Raw genomic sequence first — 19,707 nt, 5'->3', positions numbered from 1 at the left:
GCTCGACTCTAAAAGTTATCGACTATAGAAAGATAAAACTCGTTATCAGATCCACCAATTAATCAAAAACAGTCCAAGGTGGACGGTGCTTGAAATGTAACGTCGTTCAAAAATTCAATAGACTCCGCGACTAATGGAATTCAAAAATTAAATATATAAAAAAGTATCTTTCGTATTTTTTCACTGTTTTTACAACAAACGACAAAATGTTTAACAAAATGTCCATTTCATTATTCAGTCTGTTCCCCTAGATTCTACAATTTTACAAAATTCAAAAACATCGAGGTACCCAGTTAAATCAACTTAATATCAAACTACTAAATACCAAAACTACTTAATACCAAATTGCTGCTTGGAAGCAGCCTGTTGGAAGCATTTCGAAGACTCGTGCTTTGTTTTTACAAACAAACAACAGAGTTTAACGAAAAATTTGATGTTCACTTTATTCCAACGTGCATGTATGCGAGGAGCAATGCCAGCCGTGGTGTAAGCACCAGCTGTTACCACATTGTCAGAGAGAAGTAAGAGGGGATTGGGTGTACGCGTAGGTAACCACAGGAAGAGAATACTTTCACTGCCAAACCGTACGGTTGGGAGCCTTGGAGAAGGACGAGGAAACACCGACGAAATCGTTCGAGACGGACGGATAAGGACGGTGAGAGTGAAAACGAGTAGGGATTCCGTTTGGTATCCTATCGTTCTTCCTTCTTGCCTGGTGGTCATTCGACGATCGGTCTCGAAACCGGCGAGCCCAACCACCGATCGATCGGTCCTCCAGCTCGACAAAGTTCGGCGTTTCTCGATACTCGGAGGAGTGTGCCAAGGAAGTTGGATCGTTCTTCTAGAAACTGTGCAACTGGGAAGTCGAACTCCTTTGTGGAAACCGTGTGACAGAATCTTTCTCCTTTTTTTTTTTCTTCGATATTGGAAAGGTGTGTAACGAGATTTTCGAGTTCTCGAGCTTTCCAGAGCTACGTGCAATAAAAGTTTTTTTCTTTTTTTCTTTATTTTCTGAAAACAGCAGTGCGAGAAACCAATATTCCTAAATATTTTGGCAAAGTCGCGCGATGAAACTTTAATTTTCCAATATTTGAAGGAATCCAATATTTCGTGTGAATGAAATTTAAGTTTCCAACTTTTAGGAGCAACGAAATCTAATTTTTTTTAATTCCCTCCCCCCCCCCCCAAAAAAGAAATAAACGTTAATTATAACAAAATCTAATTTCTTAATTTTTCAAAATAAAAAAAAAAAAAAGAAAACTAAACTAATTTTCAAGTCTGATCTTCCGATTAAGAAGGGAGAGTAATGGGCTCGTCCTGTCGAATGGAACAATTGTGAATGAACGATTAAGTGATTGTTGAATTGGCAGGATTCAGTGGTTCGAGCAACAATGACCGAAGAGGAGAGGGAGAAGAGTTAATTGGAAGATTTGATGGAGAATTTCAGGAGTTCAGGGGGAAGATAGTGTGGAGAATATCGTCACGAAGGTAAGAACGCGTTGTGTCTTTATAGGAGCATGATTCCATAGGAAAATTCTTTCAAGGAAAGTCTGAAGAAATATTTAGCCCATTAGAGACCTTTTTTTCAATCGATTTATATCATCAAGTTTTATTTATTTATTTATTTATTTTTTTTAATTATTAAAGAATAACGTATTTCTTCCATCTGTATTTTACAATGAATTTTTTTACAAGAAATCGAAGAACTTTAATGGGTTAGGTTTAATAGTATTGAGAATTTGTATTTCTATGATAGTGATTGGGAAAGTAGGATTTGTCTGTTTAATTATCAGTAGAATTTATTGGAAAACTGTTACAATTTAGAATCCGAAGTCGTTCAATTTTGGAATTTTTAGTTTCATTTAATATTAATCCTCATTGTAAAGAATGTATCATATAAATTAAGGTCAAATACAATTTAAGATTCAAAATTTTGATAGTCTAATTAAATTACAATAAGATCACTTATAACGCGACAATATTTATAACACAACAATATTATTTGAGAGTCAAAAAGACTTGTCTTAATATCTAAAATGTTTTGGCTTCTATGTGTTTTTAAATTAAATTTTAAATTTTAAATTTAAATTTTAAATTTAGAATTTCAAATTTAAATTCTACAATTTTAAATTTAAATTTTACAATTTTAAATTTAAGACTTTACGATTTAAATTTTTATTTATAAAATTTAATTTGTAGAAACTAGATATGAATGAACTCGAATATCTACACAGTAAATAGCAATACTGAATTAGTCATCATGCACGTTAATACATTAATGCATTAATACATCTTAATACTTAAAAATTAAATGTTATTAATGACAACTAGAATGTGAATTTTATGGAAAAAACTGGAAATTGCAAGAACGTATACACAATGTTGTACATAGTATAGAAAAAGATAAAATATAATATAAAACAGAGATATTTTATTTTGAAGTGCAATTTTTAAATATTGAATTTTAACACAGAGAAAGCTGAATATATTTATTCGACTAGTTCTGATAATCGAGGTATCCACTGTACTTCATTACAGAGATTACGATAAAACTGTATGCATAATTGAAACAACGTGCAAGAAACGTGAGAATTATTCTGATTCTGCAGAGGAAATACCAGACATAAATAAGATAATTAGTGATTGATGCGAAGATTACACTATCAGAGTCACGTGTGGCATTTCAGATGCTTCGAGAGAAAGTGAAACACGACGCTGACAGAGTATTAGGCGAAAATTGTAATAAACTTACGCAACGACAGCCAGTCGTAGTGTGGATACAAATTTTAAATTTCTAGGAAAAATAAAGATTTCAAAATCAAATTTCGAACATTTAAAGAGAATACATAAGTTTTATTGAAATTTTCATCGTTTCATCTGCGTAGTAAATAATTAATAAATATATGTATATATGTATATACGATAATCGTGCTTTGATATTTTCATTTTTTGTAAAATTAAAAATTTCTCCAATAATTTTGTTTGAATTTAAAAAAAAAATTTCTTTAATAATTTTCTTTATAGTATTTTCATAGTTTCATCTACATAGCACATACTTGATAATCGTGCTTTGATATTTCTTTAATATTTTCGTTTTTTGTAAAATTACAAATTTCTCCAATAATTTTGTTTAACTTAAAAAAAAATTTTTTTTAATAATTTTCTTTGTAGTATTTTCATAGTTTCATCTACATAGCACATACTTAATAAATATATACGTATTTCTGATAATCGTGCTTTGATATTTCTTTAATATTTTCGTTTTTTGTAAAATTAAAAATTTCTTCAATAATTTTGTTGGAATTTAAAAAAAAAAATATTTCTTTGACATTTGTTATTCAACTGCAGTAAAGAGTGTAACTAAACCAATAACAATGAAAAATTGTCGATAATTCATACTGAAGCTCGTAAAAACAAAGATAAAATGTGTCACAATCCTGAGCTCGCAAAAAAGATATTTTCATTTGTCGAAAAATAAATAAATTTCAATATTTTTCATTTATTTAACTAATAATTAATGTAACTATAACAATTCACTAATAACTAAACCAATGACAATGAAAAATTGTCGATAATTCATACTGAAGCTCGTAAAAACAAAGATAAAATGTGTCATAATCCTGAGCTCGCAAAAAAGATATTTCATTTGTCGAAAAATAAATAAATTTCAATATTTTTCATTTATTTAACTAATAACTAATGTAACTATAACAATTCACTAATAACTCATGAACGTGAAATAAATTTGTATGAACTAGAATTAAAATAAAAACACGAATTACAGAGTTAGTTTTGCGTGCGTTTGTAAAATATACGCGGGTGAATATTTGCAGATTGTAATTGAAACTGAAGAAGGTAATTGATTGCACAAAAAATCGATTGTCCGCGTTAGATATCAAATACGCAAAAAATGGAGCAACACAGCGTTTATGCTAACGATTGGTGGTTGAAGGCTACGAGATAGTGACCTAGATTTTTGCAATTTTTTTTAATACTTTACAGAAGAATTTAATATCATCTGTTATTATACAACGCAACTCTACGATGCTATTTCATACTGATTCAAATTATTTCGAAAGGTATTTAATTAATTAATAAATACGTAGCTCGAATAGACAAAGGTTCGACTCGAGGGATTTAATTTAATAAGAAACAATTTAATAATTAATAATGAAGAGAACGGAGAAATTTAAGAGGCAGTGAGAATTAAAATATCAATTACAAAGGAGAACACGATGGAGAGAGAAAAGAATGAAATATACTATCTAAATACAAGTTTCTGTCGCTCTGTTACAAATTATTTTGACATACAATCGAAATGAAATCACCAGAAATGTTCAAATAATAAAATACAGTATATGACACTCGAAGAGATTTATTTCAATAATTAAAAAAAGGAAAAAAAATGAAAAAATAAAGAATGAAAGAAATTTAAGAAATGACAAGATGTCTGTTATGAAAAATATTTAAAGCTTTTAATAATTTCATAATTTCATAATTGTATATTTTAATAAGTTTTAAATAAATAGTTTAATAATTTAATAATTGACAAAAAATAATAATTGATAAGAAAATTATTTACTAATTTAATAATTGATGAGAAAATTATTTACTAATTTAATAATTGATAAACAAATTATTTACTAATTTAATAATTTACAAAAAATAATAATTGATAAGAAAATTATTTATTAATTTAATAATTTACTAAAAATAATAATTGATAAGAAAATTACTAATTTAATAGTCAATAAAAAAATTATTTACTAATTTAATAATTGATAAAAAAAATTATTTACTAATTCAATAATTGATAAGAAAATTATTTACTAATTTAATAATTTACTAAAAATAATAATTGATAAGAAAATTACTTACTAATTTAATAATTAATAAAAAAATTATTTACTAATTTAATAATTGGTAAAAAAGAAAACAGAGACATTCGAAAAGAAGTATGCAACATCCGAATAAATTTATAAAGAATTAAAAAAAAAAAAGGATTGAAAGATAAAGAATTAAAAATGAAGAATATTAGATAAACGTTATATTATATAAAATTACATAAAATCATCGAAAATATAGAAATAATTAAGTAACGAGTCGCGAAAATTTAATTCAATAAATAATAAAACGAGGAAATGAATCGAATCTAATGAGAGCTAAAATACTACTACTAAAATATGAAAAAGAAAAAAAAAACGAGCGAGAAGGGAATAAAAGAGCAAAACAGATTACAACCTCCTATCCTAAGTGAGTCTCTAAGCAAACGATGAGTATATTAGATGTGCCTTTTCACTTGAAACATTTAAGACCGGTTTTGCGGCATTACGCAGTCTCTTATACTACGCAATGAAATTCACGCAAAACCTGGCTCATGTACGTCCGACAGGGTCTAAAGATCAATGCTCATACGTTTCGAAGCAGAAAATATGAAAAAAGACAGATTCGCCTAATCTACAGATGACGTTACGCAAATATTCCACTAAAAGAAAAGAATTCGAAATAAATTCATAGAGAAACGAGCAAATGTAAAATTTATGCAAACGAGACGAGTAAAGTAACATGTAAAATGAAATTATATTTTTTCTGTTTGAAATAAACTATGTACAAGTGAAATTCTCTGTTTAGAATAAACTGTTCAAAATAATTATTCAATATTTTTTATCATTATTAAAATTCTCAGTTTAGAATAAACTATAATAATCTCATTGCTCGCTTTATCACTAACAATGAAATTAACAAATTGTTTCAGTAACAAAAATAAATCTATAGAGATAATAAATATGAAACATATGAGATAGAACTTAATTAATAATCAAAATATAATTCTGCTCTATTTATACGTTCGAACGTTACGTTTAAGTAACAAAATAATAAAATAAAATAAAATAGATATATAAAATACTATAAAAATAATAAAATAAAATAAAATAGATACATAAAATACTATAAAAATAATAAAATAAAATAAAATAGATAATAGTATATAAAATACTATAAAAATAATAAAATAAAATAAAATAAATAATAGTATATAAAATACTATAAAAATAATAAAATAGAATAAAATAAAATAGATAATAGAATATAAAATACTATAAAAAGAATAAAATAAAATAAAATAGATAATAATATATAAAATACTATAAAAATAATAAAATAAAATAAAATAGATAATAGTATATAAAATACTATAAAAATAATAAAATAAAATAAAATAGATAATAGTATATAAAATACTATAAAAATAATAAAATAAAATAAAATAGATAATAGTATATAAAATACTATAAAAATAATAAAATAAAATAAAATAGATAATAGTATATAAAATACTATAAAAATAATAAAATAAAATAAAATAGATAATATAAAATATTATAAAAATAATAAAATAAATTAAAATAATATAAAATAAATAAATTAAAATAATAAAATAAACTAAAATAATATAAAAATAATATAATAAACTAAAATAATATAAAAATAATAAAATAAACTAAAATAATATAAAAATAATAAAATAAACTAAAATATTTTATTGCCAATAAAATATATATTGAATAAAAAGAAATGCAAAAACATGCAATGAGCATGAAAGAATTCGAAACGATAAATTAATATAAAAAGTAACGAAATATTACCAAGACACATAAATTAACATGTTAAATATCACACTTTTAAACCAACTTATGTAACATTTTCATGCTCACTCTAAGAACTATGGTATACGCCTGGTAATTTGATTTTAAATGTATCTCTTCTACATTTGAATAACACAATGTGCTTAAAATATCAAGTTGTTATAATTTTCTCTTCTCAAGAAAATAGAGAGAAAAGTAAGGAAGAGATCTAGACGAACTACGCACGCTGACTGTGCTCGTTCACAATTATCTAATACACTTTCTTTCGCCGTTGAAAGTCATTTAAAGAATGAAAGTGGTTGCGCAATAACTCTGTTAAATTTTCTTATAAAAATGCCTTTAGATATAAGAATAAATCACAATACAGTGTTTAATTAATATCATATAAGTAAATATGTTTAATATATTATATATAATAAATCGGTAATAATATAATGTAGTCGGTAATTAAACATAATTATATTATTAAAATTAATAATTAAAATTATAATACGTTACATTATAATAAGTAATATATAATAATATATAATACATAATGTTATATATATATATAATTAACACAGTGTATTATTTCATTAATGTAATTTTCGAAATAATTTATACATTAAAAAACTATCTAGCTGGAATATTTCTCTAGAGTTCAATTCATAAAGATACCCTACGAACATTCTAATCATTCATATTAAAGAATCAATAATAATAAAGTTTGAATACTTTTTAAGATGAATTTTCTCAATAATCAATGCACATTCTAACGACTTAAGCTCATATGTACATAAAATAAAATAAAAGTGAATATCATCTGACTCGCACAGCAGTTCGAATAATAAAGTTTGAAATTATTTTTAATATCTAAATCTTTCTAATATTTAATACGTGTAATCTTAACACTCCGTATTTTTGTTATAACTGTTTAATAAAGTATTTGTGGACTTCATATTTCACTTCTATTTCTGTGCATAGAACATAGGAAGAATTTGAACACTAAAATTCGTGACGCTCTGTATCATTATTAATGTCACTACAATATAATATTATTAAAAGTACTATTAATATCATTATATTACAACATTATTATTATCACTACATATCATTACATTATATTACTATATTGTATTATTATTGCTATCATTATTATTAATATTAAGCAATAATAATATTATTATTGCTATCATTATTATTAACATTAAGCAATAACAATATCAAAATAATTATAATAGAAATAAAATAATATTATTATTATTGCTACCGTTATTATTAATATTAAGCAATAATAATATTAAAATAAAATAATAATATCATGATAGCAATAATAATATTATTATTGCTATCAATATTATTAATATTATTGCTGTCACTATTATTATTATTATTATTATTATTAATAATATTACACTTATACTTTTTTTTGCACCATTTTTCATTATACATATACGTATATAAAGAAACGTTTCACTCGTCTCGAAAGCGCAAATAACTCACGCAATATTGAGAAACGCGAACGCGTGTCCCGAGTTTCAACGGGTCTCTCTCCTTCGTACAAATGGTTTTTCCCTAATAGGAAAAGCTAATTCAAGGAAAGAAAAAACGAAAGAAAGAAGGGAGAAAAAATCAGGAACTCAGAGCTACTTACACGGCCCGCATGGTCGAGTAACAGTCGGCGAAACTCTTACCTGAAACAAAAAAAAGAAAAACCAGGCTCGTGAGTACAATTTACGTTGAAAGCATCAAACGATCGGTCAATTTTTAGTCGTTTTTAGACGTCAATTTTCCAATCACATTCTAATCACGAGAAAGTGACATATTCCTTTATTATTGGACGATTAGTTGAATTGTACGTGACATACCGAATTAGTCTAACTAATTAATAATTAATGCTCTGAAAAATTTTCGCAATTATTTCTCACTCTCTCTCTCTCTCTCTCTCTCTCTACTATATATCTAATACTAAATATATAGTATTACATATATAGTATAGTATAATATAGTTTTATATATAGTATTGTATAGTATGTATAGTTATATGTAATATATATATATATATATATATATATATATAGAGAGAGAGAGAGAGAGAGAGAGATTATAGTTCATATAGTTCATATTATACATAACTATACAATACTATATATATATATATATAAAACTATACTATACTACATATATATTTATATATAAAATACTATAATATACTATATATATATATATATATATATATAGTATTACATATATAGTATAGTATAGAGACAGAGAGAGAGAGAGAAATTTTATAGAGAGATAATTTATATAGTTCATATTATACATAACTATACAATACTATATATATATAAAACTATACTATACTACTCTATATATATAATACTATAGTATAGTATACTATAGACTGTTCTACACTATATATATGTATGTATATATAGTATAGTATAAAGAGAGAGAGAGAGAAATCTTATAGAGAAATATTATAGTTCATATTATACATAACTATACAATACTATATATTTAAAACTATACTATACAGGAACTACACCATACTATGCTATATAGTATATAATATAAAACTAATCGTTTTAACGAGTGCTAGAAATTTTAACAGGATCGATTTGATCCGATTATAGCAGCTTTATTGATTAATTGTTTACTTAACTGTTTCTTCAATGTATTCGAATTTTTATCACGTACCTCTTACTTCACTATATATAGTATATACCATATATACCATACATGTATATATCGTTTAAATTCTATTATTTTATATATCTTTCATTTTAATATATCATGTTAAAATATTGGCTCGTATAGAAAAAAGACCAATTCCATTAGTCTCATCGTGACAATTTACAACCAAGCATTTATCCACAGGCGAAAACCTACAAAGACTCATTCCAGAACCTATTAACCTAAATAAAGGGGTGATCGATCCCCTTGCACTTATGCTCTCGACTATTTGTTACCTCAGCAATAGTTCGAGCACGTTAATTGTTACGACAGGCGCTCTTTCAATTACACACGATATATCCCACGTTTTCTTCCGCCAAGTTGCAACACAATTTCCATCATCGAGTTTTGTCGCTGAAATTTCAGTTAACACTTTATTGCAATTTACGAACAAACGTCTAAAACGTTGGGTCACTCACGGCACGAAAGAAATTGTGTAACATTCGAATCAGAAGAATCAATTAGGGAGAGAATTAGGAGACGTGTTTACGTCGCAAGGAAAGAACACGAGTTTGCAATTACAATTCAAAATTGATTAAACTGATTATTGATTAAAACAGTAAAATTTCGAACTATTGATTACGAAAGTTAATTTTGGTAATTAAAATAAGGGCTAAAAGTACAGAACGATCTTGTGTGAATTTAAATTTGAGGAGAATGCCTGGAAGGTTACTGTTATAAATAGTATTTAATACTGCAGTATATACTATTAAATACTAATAAAATAGTATCATGCAGTTCTGCAGTATTAAATATTATTCATAAACAGCAGTATTTAATAATATATATAATAGTATTAATAATATATATAAAACTTATAACTTATTAAATACTATTATATTTAATAATATGTATAATAGTATTTAATAATATATATAAATACCATGATAATGATAAGAAATAAATAATAAATAATAAAATTTAAAATAGTATACTATTCATAAGTAGTAATAGTATTTAATAATATTTATATAAAATATTACTAATAAATAGTGAAATAGTATCTAAAATAGTATAGTATTACTATGTTACTATATTAGTAGTATTACTATATTAAACACTATTTATAAATAGTAATAATAATAATATAAATACTGTTATATGTAAATGATAAAATAGTATGATAATTGAAATACTATACTATTGTAGTATTTAATACTACTAAAACATAAAATATGTTCAATAGTTTGTATTAATAACGAAACAGTAGCATAGTATTACAATATTAAACACGAATGTACCAATAGTAGTAGTATTTAATAATAATATTATAAATACTATTATAAATAAAAAAACAGTATTTAAAACAATATTGCAACAGTACATACAATAATATTTTAAATACTAATATTACAATACTATTACATAATATTTATAATATACTGTAATGAAACAGTATTATAATAATAACATTAACTATCACACACTATTTAATATTATAAAAATAACATTATATAGTATTATAAAAATAACATTAAAAATATTATTATATTTATAATATATTTTTATATAGTATTATAAAAATAACATTAAAGTATCAAACACTATTTAATGATAATAATACTAATTGATAATATAAACACAATCATAAATAACAAACAACAACGAGTGATTCTAAATCACGTACGAACAAAAAAAAAAGAAAGAAGAAGAGACAGGACAAGAAAACGAAAAAGAAGAGAGAAAAACTAATAAAACTCCTAGAAAACCAGGGTTCGTTCAAGGCGAAACTTTCGAATCACCCCCGGTGACTTTTAGATCTATCTGATTCGTTGATCGTTGATTCACGATCAACTCTTTGGTCACGGTCGGGGAAATACTATCTCGAGGCCACGGGCCGAGGCGAAGGCACCGAAACTCGAGGAAACAGAAAACTCGCGCAAGGAGAGAACACATAGTAACGTTCACAGAGAGAGAAAGAGAGAGAGAGAGAGAGAGAGAGAGAGGAGAGAGGAGAGAGGAGAGGGGAGGATTGTGTTGGAGAGGTCCGATGGAAAGGAAAGAAGGAAACGAGCCTGGCAGAGCTTTACGTCGTCGCGAACACTTTCACCTTTCCCTATTATGAGATCATCATCTCGCCCATTTCGCCGGCGACGACATAACTTCGTTAATTCGTTTGCCTTGATTCAGAAATCGAAGCGTTCGCCTAATCAGCCTGCCCCGTTACTTGCAATTAAAAATTTATTAATCACCACAGTCATAAATGTTACTAAGTATTACTTTAATAATAATAAAAACGATAAACCAGTTACTAGTATACTAATATATTATAGTAATATAATATACTATACTATATTATACTAATTTATACATTGATATAAAAATTTATATATAATATATTATAATATATTATATATAATTTTTTATACTAATGTATAAATAATAACAAGTATTACTTTAGTAATAATAAAAATGATAAAACAGTTACCAGTTACAGTACACTAATAGCTTACTAATGTATTATAGTAACATAATATACTAATATAAAAATTTATATGTAATATACTATAATATACTATAATGTATAATTTTTATAATTTACTTATAATATACTATAATATATAATAGTATTTGCAATATACTATAATATATAATTTTTTATACTAATGTATAAATACTAACAAGCATTACTTTAATAATAATAAAAACGATAAAACAGTTACTAGTTACAGTACACTAATATCTTACTAATGTATTATAGTAACATAATATACTAATTTATACATTAATATAAAAATTTACATGTAATATACTATAATATATAATTTTTTATGCTAATGTATAAATACTAACAAGTATTACTTGAATAATAATAAAAAAAGTTAAAACATCTGTATCTGTATCTGTAATACTAACGAATTACACTATAGTATAATCTGTTACTACTAAATACTAAAAAATACTATAGTATACTATAGTTACTGTAGTATATATTAATATATACTATATAGTATTATATAGTGTTAATATAATATATATAGTATTAATATAGCATATAGTATATAATATTAATATATTTTGTATATATATTAAATATTACAATATGTATAGTATGTACTATAGTAATATTATACTAATATAATAGTATTACTACTACTAACATTATAGTATATTAGTATATAGTATATTATTATAGTATTAATATAGTATAGGAAATTAAATATTACTATAGGATATACTATACTCACACTAGTAAGTATTACTATCTGCTTTTTAATTCGAGAATCAATAGTACAATATAAAGAGAATCCAAAATATTATATATAGAATATTAATTGTACAACGTTCAGTGGATGAAACAACCTATCACTCAGCATTTTAATCTATTTTTAATGAATAAGCCAAATCTGTATTTAAATTCTACTTTAATTACGTTTTCAGTTACGATTCTGAAAATAGAGGTTTACGTAAAAACCTACTAATGGTTCACCGATGCTAACGCACACAGCCAGTTGCAACTTCGATTGGCAAACCCATTGGGTTAATTTATTGCTAAACGCAGCCTCCGCGCTGTTAATTAACCAAAGTCCATTAACCGAAGTTGCGTTACTGTCGTTCCGTTTCCTAAAGGCACCATCTCAATCGGCTGAGTAACAGATTACACGCTCGTAGAAATCTACAAGGTGAAACTTTCGACGAGTATAAAGGATAAAATAAAATATCCTCTCGATTCACAGAAGATTGCACGCCTACGGTGAAGCCTCGAAATCAAAAGAAAGTGAAGCTAGTTCACTTTCAGCCGTGTATTCATTTATCGGTTTCTCCAATTGTCGCACGAAACGACCAGTTTTATGCTCATGCACGAAAGTTGTTTTAGAATTTAACGCAGAAACATAGAGCACATCATCTTTTCTTTTTGTAGAGAGAGGTGGGCAAATCAATAAAGAAATAGATAAAATTACTATAATGCAAAGAAACAAAATAAAGCAAACAAAACAAATGAATGGAATTGTGAAATAAATAATCAAACAGAATAGACGAAATTACAATATAAATAAATAAAACAGACCAAATTGTAATCGTAAAGAAGAATTTACTATGATCATGAACTAGAATTACCATACTAGTATCATATCATTATCATTATGTATACTAGAATTGTCATATTAGTATCGTATCATTATCATTATATATACTAGAATTGCCATACTAGTATCATATCATTATCATTATATATACTAGAATTATATCATATCATTTGTACTACACGTATAATATATTATAATATAATATTATAGTATATTATAGTACATTATATTATACTATAGTATAGTATAGTACAGTATTATATTATAGATACTATAATTATATCTATATATAACTACTAAAATTACCATACTAATATCATATCATTATATATATTATTATACTTATAGTATGGTATAGTATTATATTATAAATACTATAATTATATCTATTTATAATATAATTACTAGAATTACCATACTAATATCACATCATTATATGCTATACTTATAGTATAACATAGATACTATAATTATATCTATTCATGATATAATATAATATAATATAATATAATAGAATTACTAGAATTACCATACTAATATTACATCATTATATACTATACTTATATTATAGTATAACATAGATACTATAATTATATCTATTCATGATATAATATAATATAATATAATATAATATAATATAATATAATATAATATAATTAGCATTATTATCGTACAAATACAATTTATATTTTGTAATATAATATGTATTCATGATATATAATACATAATATAACTACTCATGATAATGCATAATATAAACAATGTAATACTTTCATCCCAAATCATTTAAACGTGGTTACAACAGAAATCTCTACGGCTCTGCTAATGAAACGGAACAAACGACTGACGAAAGCACCAATTAGGAACGATTTGTACCCGCGCGCGCAAAGCACCGGTTTTCAATCGAGGCGAACGAGGATCTGCACGACGTGATCCACCGCTTGAATCACGGACCTTTCAAATGCCGGACGTTTAGCGTTTTCTCACGGAGCGAGGGAAAGGAAACGGCCGATAATCAGCGTTGGTAAATCATGTTTCGGTACCATCTGTTACGAATGCTGTTGGACGATGCGGAAGGAAGGAAGGAAGGAAGGAAGAAAATTGTAGGAAACACGAAGCTGGCTCTAATTGGCAACATATGCGATTCGACTCGACATCGCACGACTTAACACTAATTCCATTTTATCATGTTTCACTGATCTTGCCTCCTTTTTTATTAACAAAATTTTGATAAAATAATACTATATCTAATAGTATTATAACTATAATTATACTATAAGTAATATAATTATACTACATAGTATATGTAGTATGTAATATCACATGACAATATTAATTATTAATCATAAAAAATTATTACAATATCATAAAGTAATATATACAATATAATATATAATATTACAATATTATATATCATAATACATGCTATAAAAGTATGATATTTATTTTATATCAATGACTATTTTATTTGAGCAATTTATTTTGTAGTTTGTACTATATGATTACTACTTACATAGTATACAATATTATAATATTTGTACTATAATTGTATTATAGTATAATATTATAATAATAATATACTAATATACTACTAATATACTATATTATAATATTATAATATTGTATACTATATATTTGTATTGTGTATGATTATAATTATATAGTTTACAATGTTATAATTATTAATCACAAAAATTATTATACATCATAGTATAATAATATAATATTATATTTTATATAGTATATAAATAATATTATACCATATAATAAACCACAATATTAAACCATGTAATAAAATATTACCATATTTATTTCATACAAATAACCATTTTATATGACCAATTTATTTCATAATTGGAAGCATTTGGTTATATAATATAATACTATAATATTTATTATGTACAAAGAACCATTTTACTTGATGAATTTATTCTATAGTTTATTTATTTTATATTTTATGTTTCATATACTCGTTTCATAGATTATTTTATTCTATACTCTATATTGTAGAGTGTGTCACACTGATTGTAATTCTTTCCTCTTTACATTCAATTTTAGTATGTATCTCAAAAGAAAGTTTCTCCTGTATATTTATAACAGTATACAAATAATATATAAATATAAATAACCGGAATCCCTTTTGGTTATTAGTTATTACCCGAATTTTATTCTGGTAACCAACAATTATTTATGAATAAACTTCTTTGGTTGTATTCAATTATTGTCAATAATTAGTATACATTGACAACATACAAAATATTGATTGTAAAACTTACTATACGTTTTATTAAGAAAAAAATATATTATGAAAATATATAGGACTAAATATAGTACAATCTTGTTAAAATATTATAATAAATGTTTAATATATTTTCTGCAAATAATTCGTCTATCGTCGATTTAACAGCTGAAAAAAATAATATTTCATATATAACAATAATAACAATAATCGTCATGAAAAAATTCCGCTCACTTGTAACGGTTGTATCAATTCAGAAATACTTATAAATTCATAAATACATCTAAATTCTATTTTATCCTAAATATCTCAAAGAAAAAGCCTAAAAAAAATACCTCATTCCTCTATTTACAGGAGGACGATACTTCTCACGACACAACGGCCACGAAAACTCCCAAACCTACAATGAAGACCGCGAGAAACTCTGGCGCACCGTTCAACCTACACCGCCTTACCAACGAACTCGACACCAGACCACCAGACATCCACCTAAACATCCAAACGCACCAACAACCTGCGTGATGACAAACACACCATCGAGCCAACTCTCAGCGCCAACGAAAAAGAACGGACGAACCAGCGAAAGAGAAGATGGTATTCAGCGCGATCGTCGTCACGTCGGCCTTGAAGGGTGCTCTGGGCCTAGTGGGCACCAGTCTATGGCTAATCCCTCTGCTGATAGCAGGCCTGTCCTACTATCGATACGATCAACTGGACCCGGAGAGTCGTCCCATCGACAGATACCCTCTCTACCCGGAATACGACTTCGTAGTGGTGGGTGCAGGCTCGGCGGGCGCGGTGGTGGCCAACCGGCTGTCAGAGGTCCCAAAGTGGAACGTTCTGTTACTAGAGGCTGGGCCAGACGAGAACGAAGTGACGGACGTGCCCTCGCTGGCGGCCTATCTTCAGCTAACGAAGCTAGACTGGAAGTACAAGACAGAACCGACGGGGACAGCCTGTCTGGCGATGAACGGTGGTCGTTGCAACTGGCCACGGGGCAAGGTTCTAGGGGGCTCGAGCGTGCTCAACTACATGCTCTACGTTCGAGGGAACAGGCACGACTACGACCACTGGGAGTCCATGGGGAATCCCGGCTGGGGATACGACCAGGCGTTGTACTACTTCAAGAAGTCCGAGGACAACAGGAATCCGTATCTGCAGAGGAGCAAGTACCACTCGACGGGCGGTTACCTGACGGTGCAGGAGTCACCGTGGAAGACACCGTTGGTGGTGGCGTTCGTCCAAGCGGGCACGGAGATGGGTTACGAGAACAGGGACATAAACGGGGAGCAACAGACCGGGTTCATGATCGCGCAAGGGACGATTCGCAGAGGGAGCAGATGCTCCACGGCGAAGGCGTTCCTGAGGCCAGTCAGGCTCCGCAGGAACATCCACACCGCTATGAACTCGCACGTGACTAGAGTGTTGATCGATCCTCTAACCATGAGAGCGACCGGCGTCGAGTTCGTGCGCGACGGCCGTCGACAGATAGTGAGAGCCAGGAAGGAGGTGATCCTCTCGGCCGGAGCGATCAACAGCCCTCAGATTCTCATGTTGTCCGGCGTTGGGCCGAAGGAGCACCTTCGTCACGTCGGCATACCGGTGATCAAGGACCTCCGCGTCGGTGACAATCTGCAGGATCACGTCGGCATGGGCGGCCTGACGTTCCTGATAGACAAGCCGGTGGCCATCGTCCAAGACAGGCTCCAAGCTGCGCCGGTGACCATGCACTACGTGGCGAACGGCAGAGGACCGATGACCACTCTCGGCGGGGTCGAGGGTTACGCGTTCGTCAACACGAAATACGCGAATCTGTCCATCGATCACCCGGACATTCAACTGCACATGGCTCCGGCCTCGATTAATTCCGACGGTGGTGTCCAAGTGAAGAAGGTCCTCGGGATAACCGATCAAGTTTACGACACCGTTTACAGACCGATCGCCAACAAGGACGCATGGACGATCATGCCGCTGCTGCTGAGGCCCAGATCCAGGGGCACGGTCCGACTACGAAGCCCCAACCCGTTTCACAGCCCTCTGATCAACGCCAACTACTTTGCCGATCCTATGGACATCGCAACTCTGGTGGAGGGGGCAAAGATCGCCATGAGAGTGAGCGAGGCGAAGGTTTTCAAGCAGTTCGGCACGAGAGTTCACAGGATCAAATTGCCTGGTTGCAGGCATTTGAGGTTCGCCTCCGACGCGTACTGGGAGTGCCACATCAGGCACATCTCCATGACGATTTATCATCCGGTCGGGACGACCAAGATGGGCCCTGCTAGCGATCCCACCGCCGTCGTGGATCACAGGCTGAGGGTTCACGGTGTCGCCGGATTGAGAGTGATCGACGCGTCCATCATGCCTACCATTTGCAGCGGGAACACGAACGCGCCGGTGATCATGATCGGCGAGAAGGGAGCTGATCTCGTGAAGAGCGACTGGCTGGCGATAGAAACCAAGAGATGATACATAGAAAGCTGTTGAATTTATATTGAAAGTTGCGGAGAACTTTAGAATCGCTCGTGTTTGAATGACGATGAACGTTACGTGTTTTGGATAACGTAACGATACAGTGAGTGAAAATAGAACGTGCGAATGGAAGATGCGATGACGAAGATGTATTGAGAGAATCTTCGAAATGTTTGAATAAGGCCAAGCAGTCATTTAGTATTACGTAAACTTGGTATATAACTGAGTATATTGATGTTTTTGAATTTATTAAAAAATTGTAGAATTTAGGTGAACAGAATGAATGAAATGAACATATTGTCAAACATTGTTGTCTGTTGTAAAAACAGTTAAAAAGTAAGAAAAATACTTTTTATATATTTAATTTTTGAATTCCATTAGTTGCGGAGTCTATTGAATTTTTAACGACGTTAAATTTCAAGCACCGTACACCTTGGACTGTTTTTGATTAATTGGTGGATCTGATAACGAGTTTTATCTTTCTATAGTCGATAACTTTTAGAGTCGAGCAGCATTAACATTCTGCGCTCCGAGTCTTTATATTGAATTCCTTGGAATCGGTGAATCAGTCATCGCGTGTCGAAGCATGTTCATTTTACTCTGTATAATAATTATCATTATATCGAGTTATAGATTCGATAGTGAGAAATAGAATTCGATGATGCGAACTGATTGAAAATAATCGTAAATGAAGTGTCGATCCTTAACGAGTTGAATCAAACGTTATTTCATTCTCACAGAACAGTTTAACACTACTGGTAAACGTTCGAACGTTAAAATATTCGAACAAGAGAGGTTCCACTGTGACTGTCGATAATTTAGTTGCATTTTGTTGGTAGATTAATAATACAACGCGTTGTACAAACTTACACCTACATTCTGTATATATGTACATACAATTTTGTTAAACTAATTGTAGAATTATCGAGTTGTAGTAAGAAGGTTTGATACATCGAAAAAGTCAAATTAAATCTATATATATGCATAAGATAATTTTATCCTGTTGTTTGTTAATTAACTGTAAATTTTGTTATCTTTTATCAAGTTAGCTACAAACCGTGAAACTTTCTTACATGTTGAACCAGTTGATAGTTAATATAAGTAAGTGTTAATAATATTAATTATTGTGACGCGTGAATTTCGCACAACACGTGTCTCGTTATACGACTGTTATCGTGGAAGGTAAATAAATTGAATTACGTAGATGAGAATACGATTGTGGAGTACGGACGAGATCTCGAAGAATTTCGAATAACTTTTTGAGCAATTTTTCTCGTAATTAAAATGTCGTATTGCGTTTATCGTAGATTTAGATATTTCGATGACTTTCCTCGAGTTTGCGTTTCTTGTTGGCTTTAAAATGATTTTCCCCCACTCTTTGCGATTTCATTTCGCTGGTGCAAGTTTCATATTCTTGTCGTCAATGGTTCTAGTATTAAGAATAAAAAAAAAGTATCGAAAGTTAAATGATCGACGAAACATCGACGTTGTACGATTAATTTACTTTTGCGATAAATTCAGTTTCTAGCGAATGAAAGCCCTTCTCTCAGGTAGAATACATCGTTCATGTGCCATATTTTGTTGTATATTTTCCACGCAGGAAATCCAA

At 29.0% G+C, this 19,707-nt stretch overlaps 1 protein-coding gene across 1 annotated transcript; it reads left to right on the top strand.

The window, feature by feature from the left end:
- The first annotated feature begins 484 nt into the window (after window positions 1-484).
- LOC122533556 (glucose dehydrogenase [FAD, quinone]-like) lies at window positions 485-19,701 on the top strand. The gene is made up of 3 exons (XM_043663385.1): window positions 485-932; window positions 1,371-1,488; window positions 15,984-19,701. Exon 3 carries the CDS (start codon window positions 16,221-16,223, stop codon window positions 18,093-18,095), a length of 1,875 nt encoding a protein of 624 aa, XP_043519320.1. The 5' UTR covers window positions 485-932; window positions 1,371-1,488; window positions 15,984-16,220; the 3' UTR covers window positions 18,096-19,701.
- The last annotated feature ends 6 nt before the right edge of the window (window positions 19,702-19,707 follow it).

Source organism: Frieseomelitta varia, unplaced genomic scaffold (genome assembly GCF_011392965.1).
Source record: "Frieseomelitta varia isolate USP_RPSP 00005682 unplaced genomic scaffold, Fvar_1.2 scaffold_539, whole genome shotgun sequence".
Taxonomy (NCBI): Eukaryota; Metazoa; Arthropoda; class Insecta; order Hymenoptera; family Apidae; genus Frieseomelitta; species Frieseomelitta varia.
The sequence above is the reverse complement of the archived record's forward strand: the minus strand, read 5'-3'. Positions and strand labels throughout refer to the sequence as shown.

Coding starts and splice junctions, on each gene's coding strand:
- LOC122533556 (XM_043663385.1), top strand. CDS start 16,221: ATGGTATTCAGCGCGATCGTCGTCACGTCGGCCTTGAAGGGTGCTCTG.